This window comes from Beta vulgaris, chromosome 5 (genome assembly GCF_026745355.1).
Source record: "Beta vulgaris subsp. vulgaris cultivar EL10 chromosome 5, EL10.2, whole genome shotgun sequence".
In the NCBI taxonomy this organism is placed as follows: domain Eukaryota; kingdom Viridiplantae; phylum Streptophyta; class Magnoliopsida; order Caryophyllales; family Amaranthaceae; genus Beta; species Beta vulgaris.
In genome coordinates, this window is record NC_079206.1 from 44,427,870 (window position 1) to 44,441,422 (window position 13,553).

The window sequence follows — 13,553 nt, forward strand, 5'->3', positions numbered from 1 at the left end:
ACAACCTGCTTGATAGGGAGGCCCTCCTCACGCTTAACACCACTTTCATCGACGGGACAATTATCACTTTTCGTCCTAGTTCCGAGGAACAAATTCCAGCTGCAGTCAATTTCAACATGGCAAGAATATGGATTCGTATTCAGGATCTTCCTTGGGGGTTTTTGAACACCGAATGGAATGTTCGTATCTTGAGTCACGTAGGCTTGGTTGAAGCAATCGATGATGAAAATACAGGTTTACCCCATCAACCATTCCTAAGAGCCAGGTTAGTCATTGATATTATAAAACCTTTAATTCCTGGTTGTTTTCTACCCATGCATGATGGTAAGGTTGTTTGGATATACTTTAGATATGAAGGAGTCTTTAAATTTTGTAAAGAATGCGGTTGTGTTGGGCACAATACCGGACGTTGTCCTTTGTCCGCTTATGAGGCACAGCGCCTAATCCAACGTCGTATTCAAGCTTTTGAAGATAGTGGTATGTTAATCCTCCAAACACAAGAAAACCTTCCCTTATACACAATATGATACGGGGTTTGATTGACCGTTTTATTCATCGAAACCCTAGAGTTAACCTTCGTCAAATCCGACCACATATGGCTCCACCGAGCCAAGATCCATATTTGTTTCCACACCTTTACGTCCCTCACCAAACGAACTCAGATTCTTCTTCGGAAGAATTTTATGACACATCTCCCGAGCTTCCACCACCATCTAATCCAAACTCCTACATGTATCTTTCAGATGAGAACATACAACACTACTCTAATTATTCACCTGACATATCATCCCTTCCTTAGCAATCACCACACCATTTACCAAATACACAGCGCGTGGCCTTTTCTCCTGGAAGGCGCTACGGACTCTCATCAGATACATGCGCCTCTTTCACTCCACACAAACAACCTACCTCTCTCGAATTTGATTTAAATCTCCCTCCTATAAACACCCAATCTGATCCTACTCACACTACCCAACCTAACCCTTCGGCCCCCGATGTTCCGAACTCAGATAAACAAAGAAACCATTTCAATCTACTGCAGCGCCTTAGTGAAACCAATTGGGCCCAAGGCTCTCTGCGTATCATCAATGGGTTTTGTGTTCCTTTTGGGCCTCTAAACAGGGAACGATCACAACCTTCCCCTCCCTCAGAAAGTGTCATTAGACCTGAGAATGGTAGTCTGGCTAGTCTTGTAGCGCAGGGTTGGGCCTTACAAGCTCCCGGGCCAATGGAAGCTGGTCCTAGCAATTGGATGGATAGAAATTTGAGTGATTTAGAGATAAATATTAATAATGAAGCTGCAGAACGATCCCCACCATCTCCTCCTGAGCTTCGCTCTATCTCCAATATGATTAATAATCGTTTCCGTATCTCACCACCTATTTTTGCATATGTTTTTAATCCACTTTTGTAGGACAATACTGAACCAGAAACAGGTCAAGTGCGCTCCGACGAGATTTATTCACCCACTTCACCCTTACATATTACTTTTACATCTTCGGATTCTGAGGAGGGTAATAATTTTGAGGACACAACTATGCAGCCACAAAGGGAGATTATTCTGGGTTTGCCTGCTCAATCAAGAGACTTTGGGGGAAAAAGGTGCCGTGAACTTGTTATGGACAGAAGCAAATCTTTGGAAAGTTTTTTTTTTCTCTTTGCAGGAACTTATGAAATTATTAAAAAGAAACGACGAAAGAAGAAATATGAAGAATGGGACGCCAAAGGGGGTTTTAATATGTGTATTCCAGCTGGGTTGAAATGAGTTATTTCGAAATCAGTTACTGATATATCAATGGCGAGCGATTTGGGTGTGGAACCTGAATTTCAGATCAGGATGACAGAAAAAAAAAACGAAGTGCAGCCACTTCTCCAGTGGACCCGATGGGTGACTGGAGTTTAAAACGCAGCAACAAGATAATTCTTCACTTAAGGCCGATGATCAGACTATGGAGGTTGCGCCAGATCACAATGATCCTATCCCTATTATGATGCTGACAGATTCGGACGTGGATACCTCTAGGGAAGTGACTGACCCAATTCAGTCACCCCAAGCTCAATGAGTATTCTCTCTTGGAACTGTCGAGGACTAAATGACAGTGATAGTCCGACAGTTCCTTATATTGGTTACTGTCTCAGTTTAAACCGTCGTTTCTCTTTTTGCAAGAAACTAAGTCCAGTGTAGAATATATACAAAGTTTGTTAAGATTTACTAGTCCTAAGTCCTGTTTTGGGGTAGATGCAGTTGAAACACGGGGGGGGGGGGGGGTTGGTTCTTTTTTGTTGGGAACCCTTCTCGGTAGAAGTAGTAGAAAGGTCCAGTGATTTTCTTTTTTGTAAGATATCAGCTTTAAATGGGAATGAATGGCACTGCCTGTTTTTGTATGGAGCCCCTCACATTAGCCATCGTCAACCGTTATGGTAGCAATTACACCACCTCTTAAGCTCAGTTAACAAATTTTTGATTGTGGGGGACATTAATCAAGTCGATCGATTTTCGGATAAATTAGGTGGAAGCCCGTTTATCAGAGGATGGGATGAATTCATGGCATGGAAGTTTAATTTACATTTACATGATATACCTTTTTCAGGGCCAAAGTTTACATGGACGAACAATAGAGATTCTAATGACCTCATTATGGAATGGCTGGATCGTGGCTATGCGTCATCGGATTGGTTAACTGATTTTCCGGAAGCGCATATTCGCAACCTGCCTATTATTCATTCTGATCATGGCCCGATACTTCTACAATTATTATCACCATTTCGCCATGCTAGGCGACCTTATCAGGTGGAAAATTGGTGTTTACATCTTTGTGAGGTAAAAGCTTTTGTCCAACATATTTGGCGCATCTCAATGGTTGGGTCCGCAGCTTATGTGATTTCACGACGGTTATCTATGCTCCGTCAACTATTAAAGGTATGGTGTTTGGATAAAAAACTTTTTTGGGGGGTGAATTGGAAGAATATCTTTGATCAATTGCAATTTCAAGGAAATCAGATTACAACGTTAGACCATGGAAGGGATTATAATCGCCGACAGAGCTTTTTAACCTCGGAAGCTACTTTAGCTTTCTCGTATTGGCGGCAAAGGATAAAAACCAACTATACTCAACTAGGGGAGCTGCCATCAAAAGTCCTATTCAGTCGTCTTCGACAACGTAAACAGAAAAATATGTTCCATATGTTACAAAATGATGCGGGTAGTTGGGTTAGTACGTATTGACCTGGTGCTCAGTGAACTTAATCTTCCAACTATCTCTCCGAGCGATTGTGAAAATCTTCTTCGTCCTTACTCAAGTCAGGAAATTCAAGACTCGCTCTTCTCTCTAGCTCATGATAAATCTCCAGGTCTAGATGGGTTTAACGCAGAATTTTTCAGATTTATTGGCCTATTGTGGGTCCTTGTGTTACAGAGGCAATACAACGTTTTTTTGCAACGGGATATTTGCTAAAGGAATGGAATACAACATTACTCGTGCTTATCCCCAAGATTAAACCGCCGCAAGAGGTAAATCATCTCCGTCCTATAAGCCTTTGTAACGTTTTGTATAAATGTATTGCAAAGTGTATGGTCAACAGATTGAAAAGCCTTCTTCCACGATTAATTGCGGATTTTCAAAACGCCTTTATTCCGGGAAGACATATGGACGATAATATTCTTATTTCACATGAGCTTTGTCACACTGTCAACAAGCACCGGCGACAAAAGTACTCATTTGCTAGCCTCAAACTTGATATGAATAAGGCTTATGATCGGGTGAACTGGTTATTTCTCCAGAAAGTTCTTGCTGCCTATGGCTTTCCTGCTCATTGGATCTTGTTAATCAAGGAGTGTATTTCAACTGTGTCTTATCGCATCCTCATTAATGGTGTTGCTACTAAACCATTCCAACCATCATGTGGTTTGCGACAGGGAGATCCTCTATCTCTATATCTGTTTTTTATTTTGTATGGACATACTGTCCCGCATGACTTCTACTGCAACTGATCTCAAATTGTTCCAAGGTATTCGTCCTCACAGGAGAGCTCCGTATATTTCACACCTATTTTTTGCAGATGATGCTATGTTCTTTTTTAAGGCTAATTCTTCCTCTTGCGAAGCGGTTTCAACACTCATCAACCGGTTCTGTGATATATCCGGTCAAGTTATAAACCTGCAAAAGTCTTTTGTGAAATTTAGTCCTAATACTTCTGAGCCTGATCAAGAAACATACAAGCAATTGTTGCGCATGGACACTTCTTCATCGATGGGTACGTATCTAGGAATTCCAATCGACATTCAAGGTCCTAAAGTACAGCACTTTACACCATTGTTAGATAAGATTTCAACGACTATTAGCAAATGGAACAACATTAATCTATCTCAATCGGCCAAGCTCATTATTATCAATGCCATTCTGGTGGGGCAATTAGTTCATTATCTATCCATTTTTAAAATTCCAGCTACTATCACAAACAAGCTGGACAGTTTGTTTGCCAAGTTTTTTTGGAAAGATCGACACGGCAAGGGTATTCACTGGAAACAGAAATGTGTTCTTCAAAGGTCGAAGTATTTGGGTGGTCTTGGAATTCGTAATGTGGCTATCCTCAACAATGCCCTTTTACTGAAGAAATCGTGGAGAATTAAGCGAAATCCTTCCCTTTTGCTATCAAAGGTTTTTTATGGTTCCCGCCTCCCTGGTCAACCCCATCTTATTCACAACGAAACCTCTCCTGGGGGCATCGGAGTATTCGGATGGCAGACAAACTACTCTCCGAACAGTGTCATTGGAAGGTTGGCAATGGACGAAATATCAAAGCCGCGCATACGAATTGGCTTGCCGGCCATGAGCCTCTTTTTCGGGATAGTACAACGTTGGAACAGGCTAATATTAGAGTAGCGGATCTGATTCTCCCAATATACAACGTTGGGATTACTTGAAAATCTCATCTCTGTTTGTTCAAGCTACGGCAAGTCACATTAAAAGTATTGAACTTCCTCCAGATTCACGAACTCGTGATTTCTTATATTGGCCATGTACAATTTCGGGCGAATATACAACCAAATCTGGCTATGACTTACTACTACATCAGCAACATGATATCTGTAGCATGACCTCTCCCCTTGATACGAAGTTTTTTCGAATCATTTGGAGACTGAACATCATGCTGAAATGGAAACTTTTTTATGGAAGCTCTGGCACAATAGTTTGGCCACCAATGCCAATCTACATAACAGAGGTATCAGCTTGTCGAGCGAATGCCCTATTTGCCTCGATGAGCAGGAATCGTTTCAACATCTCTTCCGGTTTTGTCCCCTGGCCTTGGAAGCATGGAAAGAGAGTCAACTTATCACAGAGAATCGGAACACGGTCTCTCTGCCGTTTCGGGAATGGTTGCGATACTGGATTTTTCATTATCACAAACAATCGATTTCTATAGACTCTAATATCCCGACTTTTATTGGCACTCTTTGGACGATCTGGATGGTACGAAATTCTCAAATTTTTCGTCGCCAGCGCCCTTCAGAAAGTTCTATCCGTACATCACACCACCAGAGCATACAACAATATTTGTGTTTCACTCACCAGACGCACGACCCAACCAGAAGTCCTCTAGATCCTTGCTCTCCACCTGGATTCCATGGAGTCCATATTGGCCGACAACATAATAGTATCTCCTCTTTAACTATCTCTGTTGCAGGTACCAAGTTTCGTGGCAATTATAGGTGTGGTATCGCTTGGGTAAGCTATGCCGATGACCAGGGAGCTACAATGCAGCACGGAGATATCAGCTATTCTTCGTCAACCATTCAAACGGAAGCATTGACTGTACTAAGCGCTCTATCTTGGGCTAATGACAACGGGTACCACCGGATCAAGCTGTGCACGGCCTCGCAGGTTTTGGTTCAAGCTCTCCGGTCTAAAGGTCCTCACGCGATTTCAATCCGATGGACTTTAGCACGTCTTGTTAACTTAGCTGCCTTTTTCGAATCATGTTTAGTACTACAGGTGCCTAAACATCAAGTTGCTGAGGCCTGTTTTTTGGCATATTGGTGTAGGAACAATAACTTTAGTTTTTAGTTTTTAGGGCCTTTAATTTTCATGTATGTTTACTTCGATGTCAAAAAAAAAAAAAACATGTGATGTCTTTTTATCATAACGTTGATATATTATATGAACTTACAACAGAAGAATTGACTTTTTGGAAATCTAGCTTAAATCTTCAATACTCATGTACCTTTTGGAAATCTAGCTTAAATATGTCAACCCATCTCCCATATCCCAACTATCAGCCGCCAACCTAAATTGGGTTGACTTGCAAGAAGTTCAGTCCAGTATGGTCGTTTCTCTCACATTCCGAAAGAAAAACTTAAAATGAACTCTATACTATACATGTAATTACATAAATGAACATCTGATACAGCTATATACTTCATAGGGGATGTTGGTTGGTACGTAGGAGTTTTCCCATAATTGAACGTTTGCTCTTTGGGGCCCTTGAATTTCCATAACCAAAAAAGGATAGAGAAAAAACATAATAAACATCTATTCTCCACCTCATCCAAGTGCAGGACGAATGTACACCTTGCAAATCTTTGTAGCCATAGAATAAACTGTTGTTGTTGGGCCATAATTTCATAAAGCCATCGATTGATTCTTGCTGGTGAAGTCGAATTGGCATTGTTGCTTGAAGCAGACATAAACCAACATTAGAGTGCTTCCCTCAAGATGCAATGCACTTTGTATTGCTTACAATGCTGTAGACATGTAAAATAGCAAGTTTAGGCTTTATCATGATTTACGATAGCTACATGACATGGGATTTCAACCAAGAAACAAACCAAATCCGTAATAACCCATCACAATCTTGCAGCACCAGGTCTAGTCATCTACAACATCAAATTCTATCTTCAGTATGCTACAAAGAATCATACTCACTTTTTTCTCTTCTACTTGTTCTACTAAAAAAATATGCATAGGTCTAAGCAGTAGTCAACTAGTCATAGACTTGTGCAGTCCATTGAAATTCAATAAAACGATTTTGTTTTCTCCTCAATCTTTATAGTCAAAATATGCAAAGCAAACATGCATCCTCCAGAAAGTACATTAATGAATCAAATCAAACTAACAGATAAAAAGCAAAAATCTCATAGATCCTGGACCCATTACGGTGAATGGTAACATTACATGCCACTCCAATTCAGAACATTTAGCTCCGTGGCATGAAATGGTTCCCAAATGTCACCACAAGCGACTAACATTACACCTCAATTTAAAGCCGAAAAAAGAATATTGAGGGTCCTACAGATCTCAAACTGTCATAAACTATGAAGAAAAAATGATCAAAACTAGTTGATAATCCTGTATTACAAACAAGGCTTGAGAAGTAATACTTAGTTCTTTGTGATAAGGACACTTTGCTGCAATCCCAATGCTTTCCTAGACTATGGAAGTCCTTCATGTGGATTATATTTGAATGATATTAAACAAATCAATAACCACTACAAAAACATAATTCCGGCAAATACGAAATCACTTTTGATGCAAATAGATTAGGACTATACTGAATGCAATATGGCAAGAAAAATGACAAAGGGATCCCAATTTCTAAATTAAAATAAAGATTTTTTCACCAAGTATCACCGAGTTTTCTGTTTATTCATGAGGTACCCTCGCACTTTTCAAAAATACACGAGGTACCCCTTAGTTTCATGATAATACATCCAAATACCCTTAATGATATTCACGAGGTACCCTCGCACTTTTCAAAATACATCGAAGGGGAGGGGGGTACGAGGGTGGGGGAGGGGTGGGGGCTATGGGCTGCGGGGGTTAGGGGGCAGGGGTGGGGGGCTTCTGGGCTGGTGGGGTGGGGGGGGGGGGGCCTGCTGGTCTGGTGGGAGAGTATGGTTAGGGGTAGGAGTTAGGGTTAAAGGTAGGTGTTGGTACTAGGGGTTAATTATGGTTTAAAACAGAAAATTAGGTTTAATGACTAACGGAGTTAACCGCCACCGTTAGTCATTAAGGGCATTTGGGTGGGGGTGGGGTGGGGGAGGGGGGCTGGCTTCAGCTGGTGGGGAGAGGGGCTGTTGGGTTGGTGGGAGGGGGGCTGGTGCGGTGGGGAAGGGTGGTTAGAGTTAGGGTTAGGGATAGGAGTAGGGTTAAAGGTAGGTGTTAGTATTAGGGTTAGGATTAGGGGTTAATTATGATATAACTGTCGCCGTTAGTCATTAAGGGCATTTGGGTGTATTATCATAGGGGTACCAGGTGTATTTTCAAAAGTGCGAGGGTACCGCGTGAATTTCCTGAAAACTTAGGGGTACGTGGTGAAAAAAACCGTTAAAATAAAGTTTCAAAGAATAGTGAACCCAGTCCCAGCTCCAAAACCAAAGCTCCATCCCCAAGTTCTAACATATTTGACAAACATAAATATCCAAGAACCAATTTCCAAAAATAGCACAGTATAAATTGTACTAACTGATAAACATACCTGACACTGAAGTAGGTCATCAAATTCACATTGCGCTGCAGATGCCAGCGGAAACTAGATTATGGTACCCCTTCCATATTGTCGTTAGTGAACTCACAAAATTAACAAACCATGTTCACCATTCTTTCTAAATGTAGCTTCAATTTTTATAACGATCTTTTTCAAAAAGGACTACTCTGAGCACAGTATTGTCAGAGGCAGAGCTACTGAAGGCACAGTAGGTAATCAATAATCATAATATCTTAATGCAAAATTACACTTAAGATCGTTCAAATCTTTGCTTCTTCTTTATAGTTTTACCGCCATGCTTTCTCCATCCCCTAGGTGGCCTAATGTGGGATGCATACGATGATTTTGATTCATTCACAAGTCTCTTGAAGTTCACAGACTCAACTCTTCCATGACGACTACCTTGTTCTGGTCCTTGTAACAGTTTCTTGAGTTTTGGATCATCTACATATCCATTTGAAAGCATTTCGGTGTGCAATTCTTTAGCTTTCATTAAACAGCCACAATTTGCCAAGCCACTTATTAGAGACTTGTAGTGTTCTGATTCAGGGTGCACTCCAAAATATCCCATTTCCACCCAAACCTTTAATACATTTACAGGCTCTCCTAATTTGAAGAATCTATTGAAAATTAGTAGAAACGTACAATTGTCTGGGCCAACTTGATCCTTCTTCATCTGGCTCAGAATTTCAAAAGTGCCTTCCAAACTCGCACCTTTCAAGAATGCTTGATATGTCTCAACAGTTGGTTGGGCACCCTCTTGTTTCATAATGGACAACAGATTTCTAGCCTCCTTGAACTTTTCAGCTTCACATAAAGGACTAATCAAGAAATTGTAAGACCTGGAATCTGGTCGTAAACCCCCCTCTTTTATTTTCTCCAGGATTTTGAGAGCTTCACTCAAACAGTTTTCATGAGCCATAACATATATCATTGAATTATATACATCAAGACCAGGGATCCAGCCCCTTTTCTTCATCTCATCATATAGCCTAAGAGAATCAAAAAGGTTTCCGACCCTTGAGAAACAAGAAATCATGTGTGCATATGACATTGCATCAGGTGTAATACAGCAGCTTGCCATCTCCCTCCAGACTCTCTTGGCTTCAACAATATCAACTAAAATGTCACACCAACCATGAAGGATGATATTAAAGCCTTCGGTCTCAAGAGGATATAGCTTCTTATTATTCTGCATGAAATCTTCAGCCTCTTCAATATTTCCATATCTACATAGAGCACTGATGACAGTGTAAAGTGCATTCTGATCCGGACTTAGTGTCAGTTTCTCCATAAAATGAAATGTTTTGATGGCCTTCTCGTAATTATTTGCTGCTGCATATCTGAAAAAAGGCAATTAATGATAAAAAAAATATATCAGAACTTGAGACTAGAACACATGAACAGAAGCAGCGACTTCGATAAAAACTGAAGGGTGTCTTGTGCAGGCATAAGTGATCAACAATCGAATTTTTGGTTCTTAATAAGTACACCCAAATCAAGCACAAAGGCAAGCACCATGCCTTTTAGCTTTATCTTAAGGAAAATGATAGCAAGCCAGACACATTAATCAGTTTTGATTTCTAAACGATAAATGAATATATACTTCCACTGCTTCTCCAAAGCTGAAAAGAACAAGCTTTATTAGGAAGCAACACAAGCTCATTAGAGATTCTTGCATTTTTGTTCCGGAAATAACCCTCTGTATATAAGGGATCATCGATGTTAGAGGCTCGTATTAAGCATAACTTCCAGTTATATAAAGCTGGAACCATTCAACAACCGGTTACAGACTTTTGCTTTCTAGTATTTACTGTGCTCCGGATTTTAAGTTGATAAAAGTGTTGTTACATTATCCCACCCCCCTCCCCCGGGAATGAGAAGGATATTAACAAGAATCTGCATTCTACATTGCCTTTAAAACGCACAGCGAGAAAGAAGTCATGAACACTCATTCCCTATGTGATCATTATGCTCAATTATACATTGGGCCAAAGCTCTAACATGAAAACAGTGCAAAGAGCTCTGACATCTATTAAATCCACTATATTGACTACAGAAGAAAAAGTCCAAGTTCTCCCTCAAAGATGGACCTTTTCCAGCTTCACTTCATTCAAGAATGGAATTTGACGATAGCTATCTATTCCTGTCACACAATTGAGCTCACTTCACGAATTTTATGGATATACATTTTCTGTCATGATGACGTAATAATGAAACAGCTACCCGTTCTGCAGATTTGTATCAGTTTAATTCATCACCACTTAGTGTTCTCAGACTATGCATGTATTCAAGTGGCCCGCCAAAATCATATAAAAGATAAAAATACTCCCTGAATATAGAAATCTGCATTGAGCATGCTTAGGATCATTAAACCTTTTAAGTTCGGAATTCGTCTAGAAACTAAATCAGAAATTCAGAAATGACAGTAAATGAATCAAATCTTTGGCTCGTCAAATTTCCAGATCATGTGCTATCTTCAACTTATTTTAAGAACTTATTACTTACTTTGTGTTACAGTCAGACCACACCACCCCACAGTATGCCAGCAAGATTGTATAGACCAGACCAGAAAGATTTTGACTCACTGACCCGCATCAGATTTTATTTTTGAATTAATGATTAGCAAGAATCTTTGATGGCATATTAATTAAAAATTTGATTTTTAAAGAATTCAAATTGAGACGAACTAACAACAACCCACATGATAATTTCATTTCCTATATATCAGTGTCAAAAATACGATCAAAGTTAGGTCAAACTAAATGATACAGACCCAACCAAGTCAGACCAAAACATACAAGACCTCAATAAAGTCGGACCAGGTCACCAGGCTGCCTTATATAAAGTGAAGATAAGACAACCTTAGGATGTGTACCACTGGCAAACATAATTAAATACACATAAACACAACATATGGTATTGTAAACTGGAAAGTGGAAACGTAAAATCATGTTAAATGAGCCACAACTTCCATGAGTTCTACAACAACCTAGGTGGTAGCTAATTACTATATCCTAAGAGTAGTGAGCATAGCCTTGAGTTAGATATTCAACATGTTGTGTAACCTTCATCTTGAAGAATATCCGAAAACTCCCTTATCAAACAGCAACACAATGTTGTGTGCAACTAGTCACAACTACATTACTTATCAAGCACTTACCGTCAATTACAAGGATCAATTCATTTTTGAAGCTTTTTCCACCTTTCCTCAAAATAGATTCTTTCACAATTTTATCTTATACACTTATAATTTCTTATTTAAAGAGATCATGGCAAACGCGTGTGTCAACACACTATGCGACAACTGCAACCCACTAATCTCTGTACTACTCCGCAAAACCAATAAAATGAAGCACCACAATGGAGTTTGGAAAGCAGTTGCCAACCATCCATCTCACTTCCCACCAAACTATAAAACTATTTGACCCCTGAGGTGCAGTCTTCCAAGCCCAAACCTCAGCAACCTTTGCATAGAAACTAGAGACAGAATATATTATTCAAGAACACTTTGCAACATCATTAATGGTCCTTATGAATTCCTCGAGACTCACTAGTCTCATAATCTTTTTTCCAGCTTATCACAAGCACTTACAGGTTCGAACCAATCAATAATCTAATTAGTCTTTGCAATGAATTCAGTTTTTGTGACAGGCCACTTGATGTCATTCTATTGATGACAAGATTCGTATACATTTACAGTTCAGAGACAATAGCAACATAAGCTACATTTCGATCACATTACGTAGCGTTAGCAATTGTTTATGTTCATTGATGCTTAAGTTCTCTTATCCGGCAAGTTCCCTGTTTAAAAATGAAGCACATTATGAAGCAAAGACAACCCTATGTTTCTCAAATGCTAGCTATTAGCAAAAATGCATGAAACTTATAAACAAAGCTCACCTCTCTATGACAGCAAGCATTGCTTGTCGAATGCCCACAGAGCGGTACCGATCACGAATCAAAGACCAGGCAATATCAAACTTCTGATGAGTACCCAACACCCAAACAATCAAACCCAGAATTTTCTCACTAATACACCCCCCTTTTTCATTCAATTCAAATGCTAATAAAGCCAATTTCCAGTCATTTCTTAATTCCCAAATAGCCAAATAAACCTGATTGGCATCAAAATTCAGACCAGAACCAGCAATGAAATCTATAGCCTCCTTCTTGGAGGTGTAATCCTTGGTTCTCCGCACTAATTCAACTAATTCAAAAACACCCAGTTCATCATTCTGATTGATTTTGCTTTCGACATCATTGAAATCAATAGGGTTGTAAAGACATCGTACTGAAGAAGGTTGAAAAGTAGAGAAATACAGTGTAGGTTTATCATGTAAGAAGCAATGAAAAGGTGTTGAAAGTGTTCGACGAAATGTCTGAGAGAAGAAGCATTCCAAGTAACAATTAGAAGAAGAGAAGATTTCTGGGCGAGAAGCAAATGATGATAACGAAGAACGAAACTGTAATTGATGGAGAATCAGCCTTCTTATACTCAACCCAGGAAATGCCATCATTTAGCGATGAATTCCTTTAAACAGAATATATTTCCTTGAAAATGCCGAGGAGAGGCACACAACAAAGAAAGGAGTGGAAGTGTGAAACTCAATATTTCTATGTTAACATTAGTACTAAACAGTAAACACACTACATATCCTATACTCTCCTCTAAATTCCATCCTTTCCCAACTTTCTTTACAATATTCGAGTTATGACAGGTAGCAATACATTACATCTCAAGTCAATAATCCATAGATTGTGCTTCCATGAGCAAAATGATCACTGTATAGAAAATTTTACAAATAATTTAGTATTGAGGTGTAATATTATAATAATTCACTTATGCAAATGAATATTTTACTGTTGGAGTGAAACATTACAAGTGTTCACTTACGAAAGAAAAGATTCTACGATTTTCACTCAAGTCGGAAAGATCAATAATTACAGGACTATTACTTTTCATATCTTGAAAAAACGATATAGATTTCAATTTTTTAGCAGAGCTAGCTACCCACTTTTTGTAAATGGACAAAGAATGGTCTTTTTACTTCTCCAATCTCCGGACA

At 39.5% G+C, this 13,553-nt stretch overlaps 1 protein-coding gene across 1 annotated transcript; it reads right to left on the reverse strand.

Moving 5' to 3' along the window:
* Window positions 1-6,130: 6,130 nt before the first annotated feature.
* Window positions 6,131-13,226, reverse strand: LOC104893550 (pentatricopeptide repeat-containing protein At1g80880, mitochondrial). The gene is made up of 3 exons (XM_019249604.3): window positions 12,388-13,226; window positions 8,476-9,827; window positions 6,131-6,742 (listed from the first exon to the last, which is right to left on the reverse strand). The coding sequence occupies exons 1-2, from the start codon at window positions 13,002-13,004 to the stop codon at window positions 8,735-8,737; spliced, it is 1,710 nt and encodes a 569-aa protein (XP_019105149.2). The 5' UTR covers window positions 13,005-13,226; the 3' UTR covers window positions 6,131-6,742; window positions 8,476-8,734.
* Between the last annotated feature and the right edge of the window lie 327 nt (window positions 13,227-13,553).